Here is a 21,144-nt window from a genome sequence, read left to right on the forward strand (position 1 = left end):
TTGGCTAACGAGCGTGGAATTAACCAATCGACCGGGAACGTGATTCATACTTTGAATAATTTAGCCAATTTTCCCTTGCCTCGAACATCACCGGGACTCCGAATGAAGAAATAATTGACCTATCGATCCGTTGTTGTTCTCAGCGTGTCAACAGGTCAAGTACGGCGTGCAGGCGGTATTCGGTCCGTCGGATCCCATACTCGGCCAACACATCCACAGCATCTGCGACGCACTGGACATTCCACATCTGGAAGCCAGGCTGGACCTGGACACGGAGGCGAAAGAGTTCAGCATCAACCTCTATCCCGCACAAAGTTTGCTCAACGCCGCTTATCAGGACATCATGGAGTTTCTCAACTGGACCAAGGTCGCCATTATCTACGAGGACGACTATGGTGAGTGATTTTTTCAAGTTTCCTCAGACACTTTGGTGACTTTGGTGGGTTTGAAACGTTCAGATCTTCGGTGTTCACTGCTGGTGCCTCAGGTGTCTGACTAAAGTCGACTCGTACTACTGCGCTGTAGCTTTATGATTGATTTTACTACTGGTCACTCGAATGACACTATTTATTTATTCAAAAGTTTATTATTTTCGGTTAGATTTTTGTATTTTTCACTTGTTTAACGGTGTACTTAAAAAATTTGAAGTATTTTGAAGCATTTTTTCTTATTTTACATTAGTAGTCACTGCTACAACAAAGTATTAACTACGTTGTACATGCATTTTGTCACTTTTGTTGGACTCAGTTTAGTAAATAACTTTTGCATAGTACAGTTTGAAACACGCAATGAAATTTGTACTGTTTTCTATTGTTCCACAATACTGGTCATTCGAATGCCCGATTTGTTTTGTTATATTTCAACCTTTTTCACGGTACGTTTGTAAAATTCGAAAAATTGTGCCTGTGCACACGTTTCAAATTATTACTCGGTGTTACAAAACAAATTAGCTACGTTGCAGTAGTACTGCTTTGAACCCTGGAGCACAGATTTCCATTGTTGCACGTCCATGTAAATCGACGTCGAGCTTGAGAAAAGTAACAGAGTTACCAGGTGAAGCTTTCTCAGATAGTAATCGCGACATCGACAGCCGATACAGCTCGAAGCAGGCGAAGCTCCCTTGATAAGGGTGTCTTTCAAGCAACGTTGAAAGTTTAATTAGTTTTCTTCGGTCAGTACAAAACCTCGCATGTTACCCGCGATAACGCTGATAAAACAAAAGTCCCCGTTCTCAGCGGCGCGTCGTCCGTGCCTCTGCAAATTGCATTTTTGTAGCCGTCTCTCTGTCAAAAAAAAGAGTGTAACACTCGTAAGAATTTATAATGTTCGAGGAAGACGGGACAGAAACACGGTGCCAAGCGTTTCTTGCAGCGTCCTGTTGCTGCGGGCGATCTTTTTGCCGCGTTAAACAGAATGCATATTCATAATCCGGTGGTGCAGATTCATCGACCGACTACGCAGACCGTGAAACAGCAGGGTGGTTTATACTCGAAACTTTCGCTATTCGTTCCCCAGGACGAATGTTATAATTCAATTAATGCAAAAAGCACACGCAATTCGCGAGAAGCCTGTTCGAATATTAATAGGAAGTTGAACGTCGACGAAACGGTTCCTGAGAGCGGAGTTATTCTGGAATGGAAAGGGAAGCTTCCGTTTGACCCATTCGAGAGGCGATTTTAGGGGGAAAAAATTTAGGAATAGCGCGCGTGCGTGGTAGGAGAGAAAAAAGGCGAAAAGAAAGCTTTTCTGCAGGCATTTCTGATTGGACGCGGATATTTCTGAACACTAAGCTTTGAGTCAGTGTGGGCTTGAGGATATGAGAGTGATTTTGAGAGTAAAAGTGGGATTCTGAGAATTTGAGAGGTGATTTTGAGAGTCAGAGTGGGATTTCGAGAACCTGAGTATAATTTTGAGAGTCAGAGTGGGATTTTGAGAGTCAGAGTGGGATTTTGAGAGTCAGGGTGTGGTTTCCAGAGACAGAGTGGGATTTTGAGAATTTGAGTGTGATTTCGAGAGTCAGAGTGAGATTTTGAGAATCTGAGTATAATTTTGAGAGTCAGAGTGGGATTTTGAGAATCTGAGTGTGGTTTCCAGAGTCAGAGTGGGATTTTAAGAGTCAAGGTGTAATTCTGAGACTCAGAGTGGGATTTTGAGAATCTGAGTGTGGTTTCAAGAGTCGGAGTGGGATTTTGAGAATCTGAGTGTGGTTTCCAGAGTCAGAGTGGGATTTTGAGAGTCAAGGTGTAATTCTGAAAGTAAAAGTGTGGTTTTAAGAATCTAAATGAATTTTTGAAGATCAAAGTGTGATTTTGAGAGTCAAAGTGTAATTTTCAGAATCACAAAAAAAGTACCATAGACTTGAATAGAACTATAGTTGCCTAATCTTACTCTCAATGAAACATATTTTATTTTAAACGGCACCTGCCCCTTTTTAACCACAGAAACCCTTCCTAAACCTAGAATTCCTTCAAACACGTACCTGTACAACACACACACACACGCAACGACCGACATAAAATCAAAATCTACAACACAACGCTTAATTTCTAAAGTTACCCAACGTTCGCCCCTGTCGGTACAAGTGAAGTTTTCCCCCCGTGGCCTCGGTAATCAAGGGGTTAAACGAAGACGGCTGAGAATGGAGAACGTTAATTGCGCCCATATTCCTCCGACAAGTTTACCTCGTTAAATAATCAATTTCCCTGGAACAGTTAGTAGAAGAAGGCCTCTGCCAATTACCAGTCCTATTAGCAACAATTACGTACCGCGGTAATGGAATAACGTCGATTAATAACACTCGTCGCCAGAGTGCAAAAACCGAGATAATGAAATTCATTCGTAATGAGAAAACGTCCTCACCTCCCCTCCGTTCTTCCTGTTCGTCCACCCCTCTTTGCGAAGAAAGCGTGTTCCGCCAGGAGAGCCTGAATTCCTTCTAATTAATTCGCAAAATGGCGGTTTTAAACTGCACAGAGATTCCTTCCGGTGCTTTCAACCGCTTCCGCTCTCGGTGTGCACCGAACGGCGTTCTTTGGCGGCCGATCTTCGACGATGAATAATGGAAAGGGCTGAATGGAATTATGTAAGGGTGCACGTGCGCGCTATCGAACACCGTGTCTAACTTCATCTCATCGAGCTTCGTCCCGTGGTCGGCTAATTAATGTTTCTTCCAAGTATCACGTCACACTTGAAGGCGTCGACGGAAAGAAGATACACGCTGTTGCGCGGCAAATTGGGCGAAGCGCGGTTACTCCATGGTGAAACGAAATTCTCGGGTTACTGTGTCTGACCAAACACTGGTTCCTTCTACTTAATATCAAATTAAACCTTTTCTCTTTAACTTTTTAGATTCGGTAGACTCGTGTACTTATTTTTTTTTTTTCGTCGTTCAGTTCGTGTTTCGTGTAAATAAAGTAATAACAATTGCTCGTAGACTGTGAAACGAAAAATTTGTGATCACTGTAGGTTTCAAGCTAGGCAAGAATTTTTCAGGAGAAATTTAGCAACTTTGATAGACACTTAACGAATTTCTTATTAATTTAGTTCAATTTTTATTTTTCAAGACGAAGCAAATGTCTATTGAACCTTGCAATATTAGTTAAAAATTGGTACAAAATTGTTAGATCCGACAAATGCAATCGCATTCGCTGCGGCGACCGTTCTGGCACAGATTCCTCAGCACTCAAAGGATTAAACAACGAAACGCACCACCGTGATTTCGTGATTTCGAACGACCGATCGACGAAGTTCAAGCTGGATTACAATGGGGTGAGTTCGTCAAATATTCCTGTGACAGATTGTTACAGCACGTGCGTCGCTACCGCATTTCGTGCGCAATGAACGTGACAGTTTCTCCCACCCCCACACCGAGATCGAGAACTTCGCTGTCACCGAAGGGAAAATGGCGCATTCGTCGTCAGACAGGCTACGCTTAGCCAATTTCGAATTACAAATGCCCGAAGAGTGTGTTCCATACCAGATCCCATTTCAGCAAACGATCACCTTCCAAACTTTCGAACGAACGAATCGTAAGCTGTCACTCCAACATGCTGAACGTTAGGCGAATTTTGTCTTCGTGCCTTCCATAAGAAAACGAGTTAACTCGTCGTTAAAGTCAATCTATGATCTATTTATCGAATCAATTTCTGTCATAGATCGGTTAATTCTTTGTTATTCTGTGTGACTTGGAAGTTACTTATTCGTCTAACCCTTTGCACTCGAAGATCTTTTTGCTACAAGTAAATTGCAAATCCGATGTATCTCTATATTACACAAGGCCTTGTAACAGTTCATCGAAGATTGCTTCGTTCAAACCCACTCTATAGATCTGTTGTCCTGTAAAATCAATTTTTTACCAAGTGGTAAACAATGTCGCTTCTCAGTCGCCACTCGAGTGCAATGGGTTACTAAGAAGTATTAATTCTTGCTTCTTCCGTGAAATTACCGTAATTTATCCGTTCAAGAACGAAGAAAAATTGAGGGTTAATAGTGTCGAGAATTGAATCGAGGAATAAAAAACCTTGGATGGTATTCAACGTGTTAATCAACGTTGAGAAAGTGAGTGGAGTAAAGAAATTCCAGTGGCTGAAAGTTTCCATTTAAACCAGCCAATGCCTGTGAAGTTTCTTAACCGCTTCCGTTACTTTCCACGTCTCGATAGGATTTGTCGGCGAACTTGAGCAGCGCCGATGAAAACGCGGGCCCGAGCTTAACCGTCTCGACCAACGAGCTTATCTATTTGCGGAGGTGCACGAAAGTTACACGTACAAGCCGATTAGAACACCGTAACCCACGACTTACTCGCCCCTTCTTCTCCCACTCGTTCACCGGAACGCCCAGGCGAAACCATCCCCTATCCGTTACTAAACTGATTTCCAGCTGAGATTTACCGAGGCTCCAGAATTTCCGTGTTTCCTCCACTTTCAATTCCGAGTAGAGACGGTGTAGCCACCGGAGAAGCGAACGAATCCACGGAACGGAACACGTCTCGAGCGTGTTCAAAGCCACCGATTCTGTTCGCGCAACTTCTCTATCCGCCCGTTTTACTCATAGCTAGTATTAGGTCACGTCGCGATTTTCTTATCGCGATAAACTTCGTAGCGAACTTTAATGTATTTCCAGGCTGTCTGGGACAATTTACCCGTAGATAACTCATGTGTGATTCAGTGTTTCGAAATTACCATTCGCTGCTTTCCGTTCCAGTGAACGTTCACTTCTGGTGGAACATAGAATTTCGGGTCACAAAATTTCTCGATCTTCGCTTTGAATTTTTTTCCTAAAAGTGACATTGATGTCTCAAGATTTGGGGTTAGAAAATTCCTCGATCTTCGCTTTCAATTATTTTCCCAATAATATCATCGGTACCACAATTCCTCAATCTTGGCTTTCAATTTTTTCCCACAGGTGTCGTCGATACCTCAAGATTTCGGGTTAACAAATTCCCCAATCTTCGCTTTCAAGCTTTTCCCCAAAAATTTCATCGATACCTCAAAATTTGGGGTTACAAAATTCTCAATCACCTGCTCTCAATCTTTTTCCCTAAAATTTCACCGATACCTCAAAATTTGGGGTTAAAAAATTCCCCAATCTTCGCTTTCAACTATTTTTCCATATATATCACCGATACCTCAAGAGTTGGGGTTAAAAAAATTCCTCAATCTTGGCTTTCAATTTTTTCTCCAAAAATTTCACCGATACCTCAAGATTTGGGGTTACAAAATTCTCAATCACCTGCTCTCAATCTTTTTCCCTAAAATTTCACCGATATCTCAAGATTTGAGGTTAAAAAATTCCTTAATCTTCGCTTTCAATCTTTTTCCCACAAATATCCGCGATACCGCGAACAGAGCTCAACTTGTCGTCTCAAGAAGGCACAATAAGAAACATCCCGTTGCTCACCGGAAGCTAGCCCATAACAAAGTTCACGGCGGAATTTCCAACGATCCTAATAACGCTCCGACGCCGCCCCACCCTTCGTTATTTCGCGCTGTCGGCGTTAACTCTCGTTACTCAAGGTACAACAGCATCTTCCCTCGAGTTCCAAAGGCAGGAAGAGGCGGAAAGGGTTCGCGAGCACGCGGAAAATTCCTGGCTCTCCAAGGTGGCACTTAACGCGCGTGTTAATTTCACCCCTTTGATCCTTTGATCCTTATTAAGCACCCGCGAGAAACCGCGTTAAAATTTTCTATTCACTTTTCCACGAAATTGGCGGGAATATTTCGATGCTCGCGAAGTGCTTTCGCAAGCCGCGAACGCATTCTTCCGGCACAATGCGTGTTTCTCCACGAGAATCCGCGTTCAGTTGAAATTGCAGGAGCTGTTTGCGAACCAAGTTACGCGACCAACAGCGGAAAGCCTCAAATTCCGTGTTTAGCGACTGGATTCGCGAATCTAATTTATTTACGGAAGTGTATCTTGCTTAACAGTTAATCTTCGTTTAAAGAGAATTTGTGCATCTTAGATTGTGCATAATTATTCAAGGTAAACCAATAAAAATTGACACCAAATTACGCCAGCAGAGGAACAGTTACACGAATAAAATTTTAAAAGTACAAAAAAAATTTTTAAATAGCTCTTAGTGATTTTATCTTACCTTCGATATCACAAGAAATAGTTTAAATTACAAGCGAGACGCCCTATATGAGATTTCAAACAGTCTCCCAAATTATTTTCGCCATTTAAACGATCTCCTCTGGTATCAGAAACCAGAAAAAATTACTCTCAGTGATTTTTTCTCACCTTCAGTATCGCGGGAAATAATTCAGATATTTATCATAAATGCGTGTAACAATCTCGCGAATTATCTTCACGTTTAAGTATCAAGCACCTATGCACAGAAATTCCGGAAGAACACGGAAGAAATGGGGATATAGAGAGGGATCTTGACCCTGTTCCTAATCCAAGCAACTGAATTCCGTTTCCTCACGCTTTGGGAATCACCAATAGCCTCCGGGGCTCTGACCATCGACATCCATTGTCGAAGTTCGAGGACTCGTTCCACTCGTGGCATCCCTCGATCCTTTCCCTCGATCCTTCTTATTCTCGTGCACTTCTCACGGATCCTCCTGGACAATAGGAGAGCACCACGCTGCATTTCAAACTTCCATCGTTTGGAATATCGTTTATCGTTTTCACCTTTGTAATATCACGATCATCTTCCCTGTTTCAATTGCAAATTTCTTCACGAATATCACACGCTGCTCTCGAATTTTCTAAATTACCATCGCCGTCTCTTAAATTTCCCAGCAAACACGATCTCCTCTCATTTCTCACACGTGACAACTTCGCCGTGCTTCAAAATTCGAACCGGTTCGAAGCAAGCGGAGAGAGATGTACTCGAAGGCACTCGATACGTATTCCCGTCACGAAGTACAAGAATAGTCGAAAACCGCCTGGCGTCACTGACAGATCCGCGCGATATTGGCAGCCGCGATAAAGATTCTCGGGACATCGTGGAAAAAGTGGCGAGTAACGTTCGTCTCGGCTCCCTTGGATGGCGGAGTGGCTGGTATTCGGCCATCCAGGAAATATGTAACCAGTCTGCCACGTACGCGTTCCACGGCAGCTAAATCACCGGAACGGAGAGCTGACGTTGTCTCTTTCTCGCGTGTCACTGAAAGATAGCGCAGAAGCGTGCCAGACTGCGGCAGACGACTGAGAAAAAGCGCGGCAGCGGGGTGTCAGGTTGCGAAATTTAGAGACTCGCGGAACGAGGAGAAGCAAAGCCGTAGAAACCGCGGAGCAATTATTTGAAAAATGAGCAGGGAGGTCAGGGAAAACTCGGAAAATGAAGAATCTTGCAGAGTAAGAAAAAACCTGCGTAAAACCTTGGAAAAGTAAGGAAGAAAGCAAACCAATGGAGGAATGATTTAAAGAGGAGCACAAGCAGAAGACGTTAGATAAGGGAAGTGTCTGGGAACGTTAAAGGAGCTCGTGAAAAGTGCATTTCAGAGATTTACAATCGAACGAAAAATTTTCACAATCTTCGGCGCTTCTCGGGCCTTAGCCTATCTTCGAGAAACTCTCTCGTTTCTTGTCACAACGTGGCGAGAGATCGTCTCGTTATCCGAGAGAAACGCGAGTGCAACAGCTCTCGGTCATTATCGTAAAGGACAACGAAATGTCCTTGTAGGAAGGAGGTAAATGTCAGGCTGCCTCCTTTATCGGTGGTGTTTAGAGGGAAGCATCGTTGTCGGATGTACGTATACCGGTGTGTGCCTTCTTTGAGAATGGAGCATCCTGCGGGCATCGGTAGACCTAAACGCGCGGATATCAATCTTTTTCTATTATCTAATAACCGTGAAGTGGCGGGACAGGCACGTTGTCATCGGCAATTTATCATCGTTATCGATCCGGTTGTTTCGATGGAATATGTAAGCCGAAAGACGCGAACAATTGGATTGAGCCGACGGTTACCTATAGAGCTAGGCTATGGAAAAGAGGAGCATAGGGAAAAATGAACGACTTCCTTCCTCGCACCGTGGCGCGGCAATATTTCATCCAGACGCTCGGTTATCGGCATCCGAGGCACGATCGTAAGTGGTTGTCGTTAGAGTAGGTAAATGCCGATATAATAATTTGTTTCGAGCCGGGACGTGTCTCGTACCACGGCCTCCATCGTCCCTCGAGAAATTATCTGCCGCCTCTTCAAGCGTCTCCTCGCTCCTTTATCGCGTTTTCATCGGGATAAGGATTCTGTGGGACTCGACAGTGTTTGCTACCTGCTGAGTGTTCTTCTGTCCCCACTTTGAGTGGTCTGCGAGTGTTTCGTTCACCTTGTTTTACTCTTTCATCCGATTATTTTATGTTTCTTGAGCTTTTTCGCTGTATGCAGATATTTTTGAAGCGCATTTGGTCACGTCTAGCCAAATTTTGGATGGTTAAATACTCTTGTTTCGCTTGATACTCTCACTCTCTCGATTTGAACACTTTTCTTTCGCATTTCTGTCGCTCAATTCTTCGTTCACGCAGGTATCGCTCTAGACGAAATATTCACGCGAGAAAGCTTATCAGACGTCTATCTTTCTGGTCCAAATACTCTTCGTTCGAGCGTCTACCTTTTTGGTACTCTTCGTTACGCTTAGATATTTATAATTGTAATCCATCATTCCCTGGAAAATAGTCTAGAAAGATCAGAGATTCTCTGAAGCTTTTAGAGGTTCGACGCGCCTTTTTTCGACTCGTTTTTCAAGAAAGAAGCGAAGCTCTAACGACCCCGAGATCGATGGTTTCCTGTAGAAAAAACTCTGATGATTTATCCTGTTGTTATTGCCGGAGCACGCTCGAGTCTCTGGAATCTCGAATGGGGAGTAGTTTCCGAGTGCATCGAAGACAGATGTCTGGTATATTAAATTGGCAGCAACAAACGGTGCCGGTTCGTTTAACTTCGCCGCGAGGAATTCCTGCTTAACTCGCGTGAAGTCGTGCCGCTTGTAATCTCGATTAATCAGCCGTCGATTCAATCGAAGTTATCGTATTGCTCCGTACTGTTCGCGACAAAGGAGAACGGTGCATTGTTTGCTTTGGCTTGTTAGCGATCTGTTTGCAAGAGGGGATACGCAATCATTTGTCCACGAAAGTTTCACAATAGGGAATGATTCAATGGTACAGAAAATATATCTACCGCCGTAGACGTAAAATTTAAAACACCGGCGCTTTCGTAAATTTTGCGACAAACGTTCCTGGAATTTTTGCAGATTTCCCTCAGAAGTTGTAACACAAGTTCCTACTGTCACCGAACGTTCAAATTTTAAAACATTGGCGCTTTTATAAAATTTAATTCTTTCAAAATAATTCCTCCTTCGTCTCGGAAGATTGATATTGTCTCGAAAAATTTCAGTTCGACAACGCACCTTCCTCGAGAATCGACGGAAAAATAGCTTCCGTCCTGCGCGAAAGCTCGCGTGTTTACAGATTGGTGGAATGCGGCAAACAGGATTGCACGCGGAACCAATGACAATTAAATTCCGCTTCTTGCCAGAGGGATTAGCCAACCTGTCCACAGATTTGTTCGCGTTAATTAACGAGTCCGCAACAGGAAAAGCTGGCCGAGTTTCGGTGACGGTGCTGTCCACGCGAAACGTCTGTTCATTCGCACGACTTGCTCCGGTTAAATCCTGTCAGTTTGTGTAAATAATTTCGCGACAACGAATTGTACAACCGAGTGTCTATTAAACCATCACGCACCGTGTCCTCGTTGAATAATAATCGAAACGTTGCATTTTGCAGGGCGGCGAATCTGTTACGTAGATCGGTTGATGAATTTCTGTGGAAGTTGTTCCGTTTGGTAACTAATGGCTCGACGGTCTGAATCGAGCTGAAGGAAAATGGTAGAAACGTTGGTCCCCGGGACAGAGAGAATCCCGGACGTCCAAGTTCCGAGTGGAAACTTGAAAGGGAACGAACTCGAACCTCGGAAGACCCGCAAGTCGAGATGATACCTTGATTACTTAGGCGGTGGGAAGTATTGATTTCATCGGTCGACGCGATTCACGGGTTTCCGTCCCATTAAACGGCCAGCCTAATAACGTCTAAGGAGATTCGCGGAAAAACTATTTCGGCGCGGTCGCAAATTTTATTGGAACGATAAAAGGTTCGCTGGAGAGGGGCGTGAAAAGAATTCGATAGAAATTCTTGGTGTCTCTTCTTCCTCGTTATCAACATATCCTCTTGTAATTTTAGTGGCATGCACAGTCGCGTTTGTTAATTTCTGGCCAATTTTGGAAGAGTATAATTTTTTGAAAATTGGACCAAACGACTTGTGTATAATTGATTTTAAATTTTCACAGCTAGCTCAGATAGGAAAAGTTGTAAACAGCGACCTTTACAGTTTTCTTCCCACAAATTGCAGTTTTTTTTTTAATTTTTTACACACATCGTCTGGTAAACTAATTCTTCTAACTTCTCGAAAATAGTCAAGTGGTTTGGTCCAATTTCAAAAAAGTTGTACCGTTCTAATAGCGGTCAAAAATTAATACCCGCAATACGTACAATATTTGCACTCTGTGTAACGATAGAACGGTACAGAGACAAATATTTTAAGTGAAAATCTCCAAAGACAGGTTGATTCTCTCAGAAATATATTGAAATTATTTACCTACCAATTTGACAATTTATTTTTCCACTACTATTCAATCTAGGAACCACCTTTTGCATTCCCTCGTCAAAGAAGTTCCCTACCAGTCGTTTTCACCGACTTCTTTCATCTTACTAATTCCCATCGACGTCTGATAATCGTGACGTCGTGATCGGTCAGGCAGTGTCCAAAGCAACGCAGATCTTCTTCTGAAAAGTGTCACCTGGCGCAGTTCGGCAATCTCTTCTCTTGAGAATTCGGTCGTTGGCGTGCGAACAAACTCGAAAGAGCCTAACCGATTGGTTCCGACTCTAATCGACGTGGATGCATAAGTTAATCTCGTGTTTCAGGACTGGTGAAGCTACGAGAGCTCGTCAGGTCGCCGAAGTCTCGAGAGATCGAGGTTAACCTGAGGCAAGCCGACCCGGATTCCTACAGGCAGGTTCTCTCCGAGATGAAAAGCAAGGAAATACGGAATCTCATCGTGGATACCAGGCCGGAGCATATGCATCATTTTCTGCGAATGGTAACTACATATTCGCGTATCGATTTCCCTCCGCCCAGCGTCTCCGGTGTAAATATCTCCCGGCTATTCTCCCTGCTCTAGTATTTGCTATTGTCCAATACGAACTTTCGACCCCTGGTTTCGTTTATTCATATCTTTTAACGTTTAAAACAACCGTCATTTCTGCGCACACGCCGGTTGATCTTTCGCCAAGTTTTTCCATTGCTTGGAATTTTAGAGCGATATCCTTGTGGAACTCGGTTGGTTGATGGAGAATCGAAGAGTTCGTCTAAATACCTAACGGTTTATGAAATATTTCAGAGCAAAAGAATCGTAATTTCGCTTCTTCTGTAAATTCAGTTTTTGCCTTTAACCCTTTAACCCGTGATTTCTTTCCTGACTGTGCATCCGAGCGTCAGCCATTCACTGTTTTGCTGCAAAAGTTACAAATTAATCAGTCCTCGGTGTTACAAAATTTAAACGAAAGATAGAATTGCATCTTCACCAAAATCTCTGCCACGAGTCTGACACGTTGTTACGAGTTACAAACCCAAACTTACATATCCAAAGGTTCTCCTCGAACTTCGATGTTGAACTAAAACCTCCGTCAAATCTAAACCCGGACAATAAAATCGAGGGAATAAAACGGATCTATAGGAAACACGTATCCCTGATCCTGAAGTAAACCGGAAATAAAGCACCGCACGTGTCTGCTTTCAGATCCTGCAGCTGCAAATGAACGACTACAAGTACCACTATCTCTTCACGACTTTCGTAAGTATACCGAATGGCCCGAGAAGAGACAGCCGTAGGGGGTGTAAGGACGAGAACGGTTGGGAAAACGCGATCGGTCTGTCCCCTTTTTCCAGGATATCGAGACCTTCGACCTCGAGGACTTCAAGTACAATTTCGTCAATATCACTGCCTTCCGTCTGGTCGACGCGGAGGACGTCGGTGTGCGGGGTATCCTGAGGGACATGGAACGTTACCAGCCGTCCGGGAATACGATCCTCAACAAATCGAGAGTTATACAGGTAAGATTCCCTCTCCTTCGTCCCTTTCGAACGGGGGAACGTCTCGACGCGTACTCGGGATGTTTGCGCGGTCTGTTATTGCACGGACCGCCTCCGATATTCGCCTATCCAAACCGGGGGACAGATTGATTTTTATCCGAGGACTTATCTGTTTGCACGGTTGAGTGGATGTCAGTCAATAGTCGCGGGGCTTCGAGATTCTTTCGGGAATTACGGGAATCATAATGCTCTGGATGTGGCGACGTGTGTTATTTCTTGGCGAATTTCAGGTGGATATTAATCTAGCTTAACCCTCGGACGGCGAATGGTCTTACAGACGGATGCAGGGTCATTTTGACCCATAGCAAAATTTCTACTTTATATTTTTCTTGTGTATTTTCTAATCTGAGCCGCCTGACTTGAGTCAAAATGACCCTGCATTCGTCGTACGAGGGTTGAATATGTGGATTGGGGCATTTTGATGCCTTGTAAGTCCTGCAAGCTGTAAATTTTTGCTGGAGAAAGGTTGGTCTTTCGATGGTTAAGTTTGTCGACCAATTTTCCTGTTTATCGCGAATTTTGAATTTAAATATAGAATCATCTGAAAATTTATGCCACTAATTCTCTACAGATTTGAAATTGACGTTGTGGAGATCCACAGCAATTTACCTGCTTAACTTCAGTGACAAAAAATCTTTGAAATTGCTAACTTTCTCTGAAAATTTTTCCGTAACGTTCAATGCACAGTGGCCCAAACTTTCGATCGATAATATACGCAAATCTTAACACCGTACAGCTTTAATTCGCTACTTCACTGTATCAGAATATCCACCTCTATTGACTCAAATATAATACAAAAAAGTATTTCCCTAAATTTTCAAAATACGCGACACATCGATCTCTAGCACGAGTCAACGCAGCCATCGTTAAACGATCCCGAAAAAAGCGCGGTTTGTCGGGATATTCCCGTGAAAAGGGTGTTTCCACGAACGGAAGACGAACGTCACCGGCATACTGTTCGGCACGATTGAAAAACCTGTCGGCGGTAAACGCCGAATATGTCCATTCTGTCCGACGACGCGATACTTTATTGATCGTAAAGCAGCCACGCGGGAACGAGGCCGACAGTGGAAACTGCGAAACACGTGTCGACTCGCGGCCCCTGTCTATGTAAAACAATGCGTGTGCAGCGTAGAAAAAAGGCAGCCGTTGAAAAAACGGTCCGTTTGATCGGCCGGCGGACGTTTCGTTTTGTCGTGGAATAATTTCAAGGTAGACAGGTGTGTATATATATACGACACCGTGGAAATCAACGAGGTTTTTTCCACCGTCATGTTCATTTGCGGCGATGAGAAGTTACGAGAGTGAACTAGCTGGCGCGTTAGTCAAATCTCACGAGAGATGATCTTTCGCCTGAGAACCGTGGACACGGTGTGTCCTTTGTGCTTAACACGTGTGAATCTCCCAATTTTTTCGCGATTTCCATGCAAATTACAGTGTCCGCTGTTATGTCAGCTGAAATAACGTGTTATGCTTGTGTCACCGCTCTTTTTTCGTATCTCTGTTCAAATTTGTATACATTAATGTAAATAGAAATGTTAGAGTAGAATCATTAGTTGGGAAAAAATTTCTTTCCCTGCAAATCTCATTTTTTTATCATTCTACGCAAATTTGCATTGATTTTTATTTGAGTAAAAATTCTTTTCTTGTCAATATACCGCTGAAAATTTCATTTTTTTTTTTTTTTATTAATATTGAGATCTAGCGTGCAATCATTATTTCCGAAACAATTTTTTTCCTGTAAAATTTCGCGCTGCAAATTTAAACGATCGATCTTGGTGGTCGACTATTTCCTTTCCTGAATTTCTTAGCAAATTCGAAGGAATTAGAGATTTAAAGGCTTCCAAGTAAATCCTAAGCTGAATTTCTACGTCACCAACCGCATTATGCCACTTCACTCGAAACTTCCGACTTTCCTCCGCTTTAAAGAAGCGTGAAACTTGGTAAAATTTCGAGACGACCACCTGATTACCGGGAGGACGTATGCACACCGCGGGATTCCTCCCTTTAATAACGCGAAGTTGCAGGGTGCTGAAAATGCAAACGGCTGTCAGAGCTTAGCAGGGGCCAGCTGCTTCGCATTCCCCTATTATTCCAGCCGGCGCGGTTCGTCAAGATAACCAGATTCCCTTGCCCGCAAAATACGTATCTTCTTTCTACGTTCGTTCTGAAATACTTCCGCGGTCTTCTGTTTGCCGCTGTTTTTCATGCAAACAGCACTCGCGAAAAATTATAACAGCCGCGACGAAGTTTCTTTGCGAATAAATCTTACTCGCGAAATTTCCCGATGCGTACAATTTCAAACACTTTTTATATATTCCATCGCGAATGTGATTTTTCACTTTTAACAAGGTCAGAGAAATTCCACCGTGACGTAAAATACACGAAAGAATAGTACCTTTCCAATGGTTTCCCTCTGAATGGATCAGTGAAAGGAATTTTCGAAGGTTTATTAATTAACCAGGCTAATTATGAAATCAGTTTAAGCAGCATTTGTAACTCAGCATCGGTGGTTCTACGGATATTATCGGGAATGTTTCGATATTCCCAGGGTTTCCTCGTAGGGTTTCATTTCTGAGAAAGCAACCCTTTGACTCGGGCTAGTAGTCGAGCTTTTTTTCGAGCAAGCTTTGTCCAACTATTTGTTCTGTTCTATTATGTACACATCGAGGGGTGAAGTTAACAAGTGAGACACGCTGCTTGCACCGCGCACCTTCGCGAGGTGTATCTTTCTACGTGAATTATCGGACGTTTCGCGGTGGAATAGATTTTTCGTGGCTCACCAGACGTAACCGCTCCTATAAAACGCGCTGTCTCAGACGAGACAAAGCTATCCCCAAAAGAAACCGTATTTCCCGTGGAAGTAGGCAACTTAATTCGCCTGGTTTTAAAGACGACTCTCGTTTAAAGTGCCCTTGAACGTCTCGTTTAAATCGACGATCGTTCGTTCTTGAGAAATGTCGCGGGAAAAGTTGGGGACACTGAAAAAGGCGAGAAACAATGTTGAAAAGTTGTAGAGAAAGAGAAAAAGAAGGAAATATCTTTCGTATTTTAAATTGACAATCGTGTTCCTGAAAAATGTGGCGGGAAGTGTTGGGAGCACTGAAAAAAGGGGAAGAAGCAGTGTTAAAATATTTTAGAGAAAGGCAAAAAGAATAAAATATCTTTCGTATTTTAAATTGACAATCGTGCTCCAGAGAAACGTGGCGGGAAAAATCGAGAATACGATAGAGAAAGATGAAAAATTCCAAAAGATAAGGAACACATTTTTTATATGCAAAACGAGGTTACGTTGTCCTCCGCCTTTCTCTATCCGCCATATTTTCCGCAACGAATGCACCGCGCTCCCAGCAGCCCAGTTCGTTGTTTCGATGATGAAGAAAAGAGGTGAACGAAGTTTAAGCGGAAAAATGAGAAAACACTTTGAGTCGCTGGAAGATTTACGATTCGCCGCGATGTCGGTGCTAAGAAAGAGTTTCCTAATTACATCCGCCGCAACTGCTGAACTTCCGCCCCGCGAGGCTGCCTCCTGTTTAATGCTTTCGAGATTAAATTTCCCACCTGTGCTCGATACTATCCCTCTCTGCATACTTTATATCCCCCCTATAAAAACCGAACTGCGATTCTACCATTGCGAAAAGAACGAAAAAGGGAAAAAGAAATCACTCCTACGTAACGTGTTATTAACACCAATCGGGAACAGAATCCACGGATAAAAGTCGAGGCGTGAATGGGCTAGAAGCGCGTAACACGCGTGTACACCTACCTTCGCACGACAGAAACTTCCAGAGACGGCTGGATAAAAAAATATCGCGTTTTGTGTTTCGGAACGAAGCGTAAAAATATCGAACCACCGATACACGGATGTAAAAAATAATTCCTCTAGCGTCGTATCGCTTGGAGAACGCTGTACCAGGCCAAATTGAAATATCACCGTGTCGTTTATTAAAAAAAAAAAAAGAAGTATCCGTGGATCTCTGTTTGTTTTTCACGTTGAAGAGAAAATCGCACGCCAAACCAGGGTGTGTATGTGTGTGTTCTTTAATCTTCTTTCCGCGATTTAAACGAGCTAGCTGGGATTTTTCGATCGTGTTCCTACCAACGAAATTGAATTCACCATTCGCTAGGCTAGATCGTAAGTTTCAATTAGAGTTGTGAGGGAAGCGGGTGAAAAGGGGAGAAAGACGGTTCCGTGGCTCGTGTATTTGCACCGGGCGAAAGTTACAGACGACACGGCAAAGGTGCAAAAAGAAACAGAAAGGAAGAGCGAGAGAGAGAGAGAGAGACTGCTGCTATTATTAGTTTTACCCAATTAGTGAAATGAGCGCACCGCTCGGCCGTCACGTGATTAAACTCGTGGGGCTTCCTTTCGCTTTCCAGCGAGATTATCCTCGCACAAAGACATCGAATGAAGAAAGAAATCGCATCTCAAGGTTCGTCCGTGTGCCTGTTTCAGCCCGATCAATTCGCGATTAGTAGCTTCGGCCACGGCTAAACCTCGACGATCAAAGAAACGCACCGGTGAACGTGAACGTTCGCAATAGACGCCGTTACAACCGGTGCAGTTCCAGAGAAAATCAGAGCTACTGATGTTCGAGGCGTCTAATTTGAGAAAAGCTCTGAAGACTTTATCGTTTCAAAAGGCTCGTTTCTAGCTTGCCAGCTGAGCAACGAGCAGCTTTCTCTCGCTGCGAACGTTCGAGGGACAAAGAGAATCGCAGAGGAATTAACTACTCCTCGTTTAACTGTTGTTCGTAGGATTAGACACCTTTTGTGAAGTCGCGAAGTTGATCGTTTGTGTCGCGCCTGAAATACACGCAAATCTGTGAATGGAATTTACTCTAGATCCAGATCTTCGATTATTATTCGTCGGATTTTCCATTCTCCCGAAAGGAACGCAAACTGTTCCGTCGCCTTTCACAAAACCTCGATATCTAAGTTCGATCTTCAATCCCTGTCGTTGCAACGTCAACGCAATCCTTCGCCATCCTCTCTGATCCATAGAAACAATTCTTCTCTACGAGAAACCAGTTGTCACCCGCGTCTGCCTTTCACCTGGATATCCTGTGTTCCCCATAGCAGAGTTGTCAGCCTGAAATTACCTGGGGCAGCTTCTGTTTCGAGACTCCCCACAGACGGAACGCTGCGACCGCGAAATCTAGCATCTATCCACCAGAGAAAAGAGCACCACTACCATCTCACACCTCCATCCTCCAATTCGATTTTCCTCCGTCAATCTTTCCCTCTCGTCTTTCCCCGTGCTCTCTTTTTTCTACTTCTCGCCGTTAAACGACTAAGTTAACTCGAGTAAGTTGCGCAAAAAGCCCGGTCACAATCAACGCTGAAGGCGGCTAGGAGAGGAAGCGTGAGCGGAAAGAAGAAGGCTGGAGCATAGGGTGCAAGCTGGCTCTCGTTCACCTGTTAGAACGATCCTCTCTGCCAAGAGAGGTATAGACAGGCGAGAACTAGCCTCGTCTGGAAAAATAAACGCGTCGCTGACCGTGTGTCCATGCTTGCCTCTCTTCTTCTCCCGCTGGATAAAGCTTGTTACTCCGTTGGACGATACTTGCATACTGATTCGATTCTTTTCACGAGGAGTGTGTCGAGTATCGGTCTCGCGCTGCGAAGAGGGGTGAAAACAGAACTAGCGTACGATGGGAAAGTATCGGGTGGATGAATTGAATTTTAACGAGTTCCGCGTGCCGCTGAATTTTTCTAATTTTTTTCTTAACAGTTAGCGCTCTGGTCTACGCGTGTATTGCCTTAGATCTCTCTCTCGTCTATTGTTCATCCTGAAAATTTCAAAGCAATCCGATATTCTTTCTTTGGGGGGAAGTTGTACGGTATGGACTAATTTTCTAAACTAATTCCGCGCATTCTTCGTTATCCCCCGAGTTTTCTTTTAATTGCTCAACTCTGGGGTGGTTTCTTTAATTAGAAGAGACCGCTTTATCGCGGAGAATTCTGAAAGAGCCCGCGCCAATTCCCAAAAAGACAGTTTCCATGACGTTGTTCCCTCCCCTACTCTCGCCACCGTTCACCCTCCGACCAATGAATCACCGAATCCACCGTCCGAAGAAGGATAACCTCTGCTTTCGCCGCCATAAATCAGACTATCTCGTGGTGGATGGGTTTTATTATTTCATCCAGCGGCGCGAGGACGAGATTTCAGAAGCGGACAGACGACTCTCGACATTCCCATCCAACAGTTGCAAAACGCGTCTCGAAAGCCGCTTATTAGATTTTAAATTTCACACAGCTCTAAATACCCATTCCGTGGCCGCGTCGCGTCGTCGTACTTCCCCGGGTTCTCGAAATGGCGCAATATCGCAGGCAAGAAGTCTGTAAATATCGAAAACCGGATTACTCGCGACATTCGCAGCGTTCACTTGAAAGATTCCGTTGAAACTCTGTGGAACTTCTCGAAGTTTCTCCACTTGGCGTTTCCATCGAACGAGATGCATTGTTGCATCTAGGTTGATCTATGCTGTTTTTCGTCGCGCGGCTTGGCATTTGTGCTTCACGCGCCACCGAGTTCCAATTAATCGAAAATTATTGATTACATCGCGGTTGAGGCTAATTGAATCGCGGTTGTTTGTCCTGTGGAATTTGCATTGCTCGGTGTTTTTTGTGCAGTTTTTTAGAATGGTGCTTTGCGGAAATGGTAATTGGTGGAATATGGTAAGTGAATGTAATAATGGTAATTTGACGCAATTTGCAATGCTGAGATTAGTGTTGTGTAATTCTGACGAGTATATGACGACTGTGGCAACTCTAGGACAACTCTTAAACGACTTGTACGACACTGTCTGCAACTCTTCGTTTCTGACACTGCATCTCCAATACTCTTACTCTACCTGCAACTCTATATACAACACTGTGACTGTATCTGCAATTCTGATGACTCTATCTGCAACTCTGACGACTCTATCTACAACACTCTGTATTCAGCACTTCGACTCAATCCACAACACTCTATATGCAGCACTTCGACTCTATCCACAACACTCTTACTCTATTTGCAACTCTATCTACAACACTGTGACTCTAGCTGCAACTCTGACGACTCTATCCACAACACTCTTACTCTATTTGCAACTCTGACGACTCTATCTGCAACACTCTGACTCTATCTACGTGGAAAATCTCTTCTTTCTCACTATACACGCCCACTTTTTCGAGATCTTCTCATTAAAAAAATTCTTCGAGAAGAGGCAACGTTTTCACGACACAACAGTCCCGTTTCCAAAACTACTCTCGCGAGAACTCGTGTTAAAACAGCTGTCTCCCCTCCAATAGCAGACTGTTCCATTACGGATGAGAATTTCGTACGACGATTACCCCGTATTCGCTTTAAATGTTAATGAACAAGTTGATCCTCGGCCACGAGGGCGGCAGCTTCCGCTGGTGGAAGGCTGCTGGCGAAGAAAAATGACAGGCCTCGTGAATTAATTTCCCAGTGACTAGGATCGTACTGAGGAATAAGACTCTCGCCAGAAGTCGCAGATTTTCTCGCGAGGAACTTGCGTAATTTCCTACGCGCGACAAATACCTGCAAACTAACCGACGATCCGTCTCGCTCTACTTTCTCGACGTTTCTCTCACATTTCGTGAATTTTTCATTCGAACGAACAACAGAGATTGAAACGTGAATTGAATTTCGTCCAAGTGAAAGATACATGCAGTTCGGTAAACATTTATTACAAAAACACGCGACGTGTGTTGATTGTTCGTGCGAAAAAGTTAATGGAACTGTCGAATATATTAGGAAGACTGTGTAACAGTAAATTTCCAGGTTGGAATGTAGAATTAATGTAACCTGCAGCTAACTTCCATTAGCTCCAAGCCTCATAACCACTGTGCGTGCAATGCAACCGGTGAAATAAATATGTCGAATAATTCGAACCTGTAAATGGAATTCCCTCCGTTTAGATTTCATCTACCTTATCCAGTCTAACGAACTCGTTTCCCTGTAGCCAACCTATGGAAATTCCGAATTCGAAATTACCGGAAAAGGATGCAGGAAGCGTGTGCATCGCGTTAAAATCCAGCTTCTTAAAAACCGTAGAAGAGGGAAGCTTAGCCGTACGAGATCCTTAGAAATTCCGATCTTACCTGTGCTCAGGAGATTACTTCAACTAATTAAGCCGGCTAGACTAACGACAGATTCCTCCTCGAGCAACTTAGTATTTCAAACACGCACCGTCGTTTTCCTTGAAAAGAAAGAAAAGAAGAAGAGGAAAATAAAGAAAAATGAAAGTACGATAATCGAAGTACGGGTAAATACTAAAATTTAGAAATTGGAGGATTCGTTTGAAGATCGATAGGGTAGGATAGTGTTGCAAGTTGATCGGTTCGCGGATTTCAGCTAATTAAAATCACGGCTCGACTAGGCCGAGATAACGTGGATGTGCGTGTTCATTTCTATCAGACCGAGGAGATTTCTGATTGCTACCGGTGGTTCTTTGCACCCGTGTATTTTCCAATCTAGC

At 43.6% G+C, this 21,144-nt stretch overlaps 1 protein-coding gene across 1 annotated transcript in view; it reads left to right on the plus strand.

Moving 5' to 3' along the window:
- The window catches only part of LOC108578057 (glutamate receptor ionotropic, kainate 2-like), an 80,727-nt gene that overhangs the window by 18,474 nt on the left and 41,109 nt on the right, over window positions 1-21,144 (plus strand). Inside the window, exons 2-5 of the mRNA XM_017941315.1 lie at window positions 144-395; window positions 11,425-11,600; window positions 12,300-12,353; window positions 12,449-12,613. Coding sequence (XP_017796804.1) covers window positions 344-395; window positions 11,425-11,600; window positions 12,300-12,353; window positions 12,449-12,613 — 447 coding nt within the window. The 5' untranslated portion in view covers window positions 144-343. The remainder of the gene's footprint in view (window positions 1-143; window positions 396-11,424; window positions 11,601-12,299; window positions 12,354-12,448; window positions 12,614-21,144) is intronic.

The sequence above is a fragment of the Habropoda laboriosa genome, unplaced genomic scaffold (genome assembly GCF_001263275.1).
Source record: "Habropoda laboriosa isolate 0110345459 unplaced genomic scaffold, ASM126327v1 scaffold5, whole genome shotgun sequence".
NCBI classification, from domain to species: Eukaryota; Metazoa; Arthropoda; class Insecta; order Hymenoptera; family Apidae; genus Habropoda; species Habropoda laboriosa.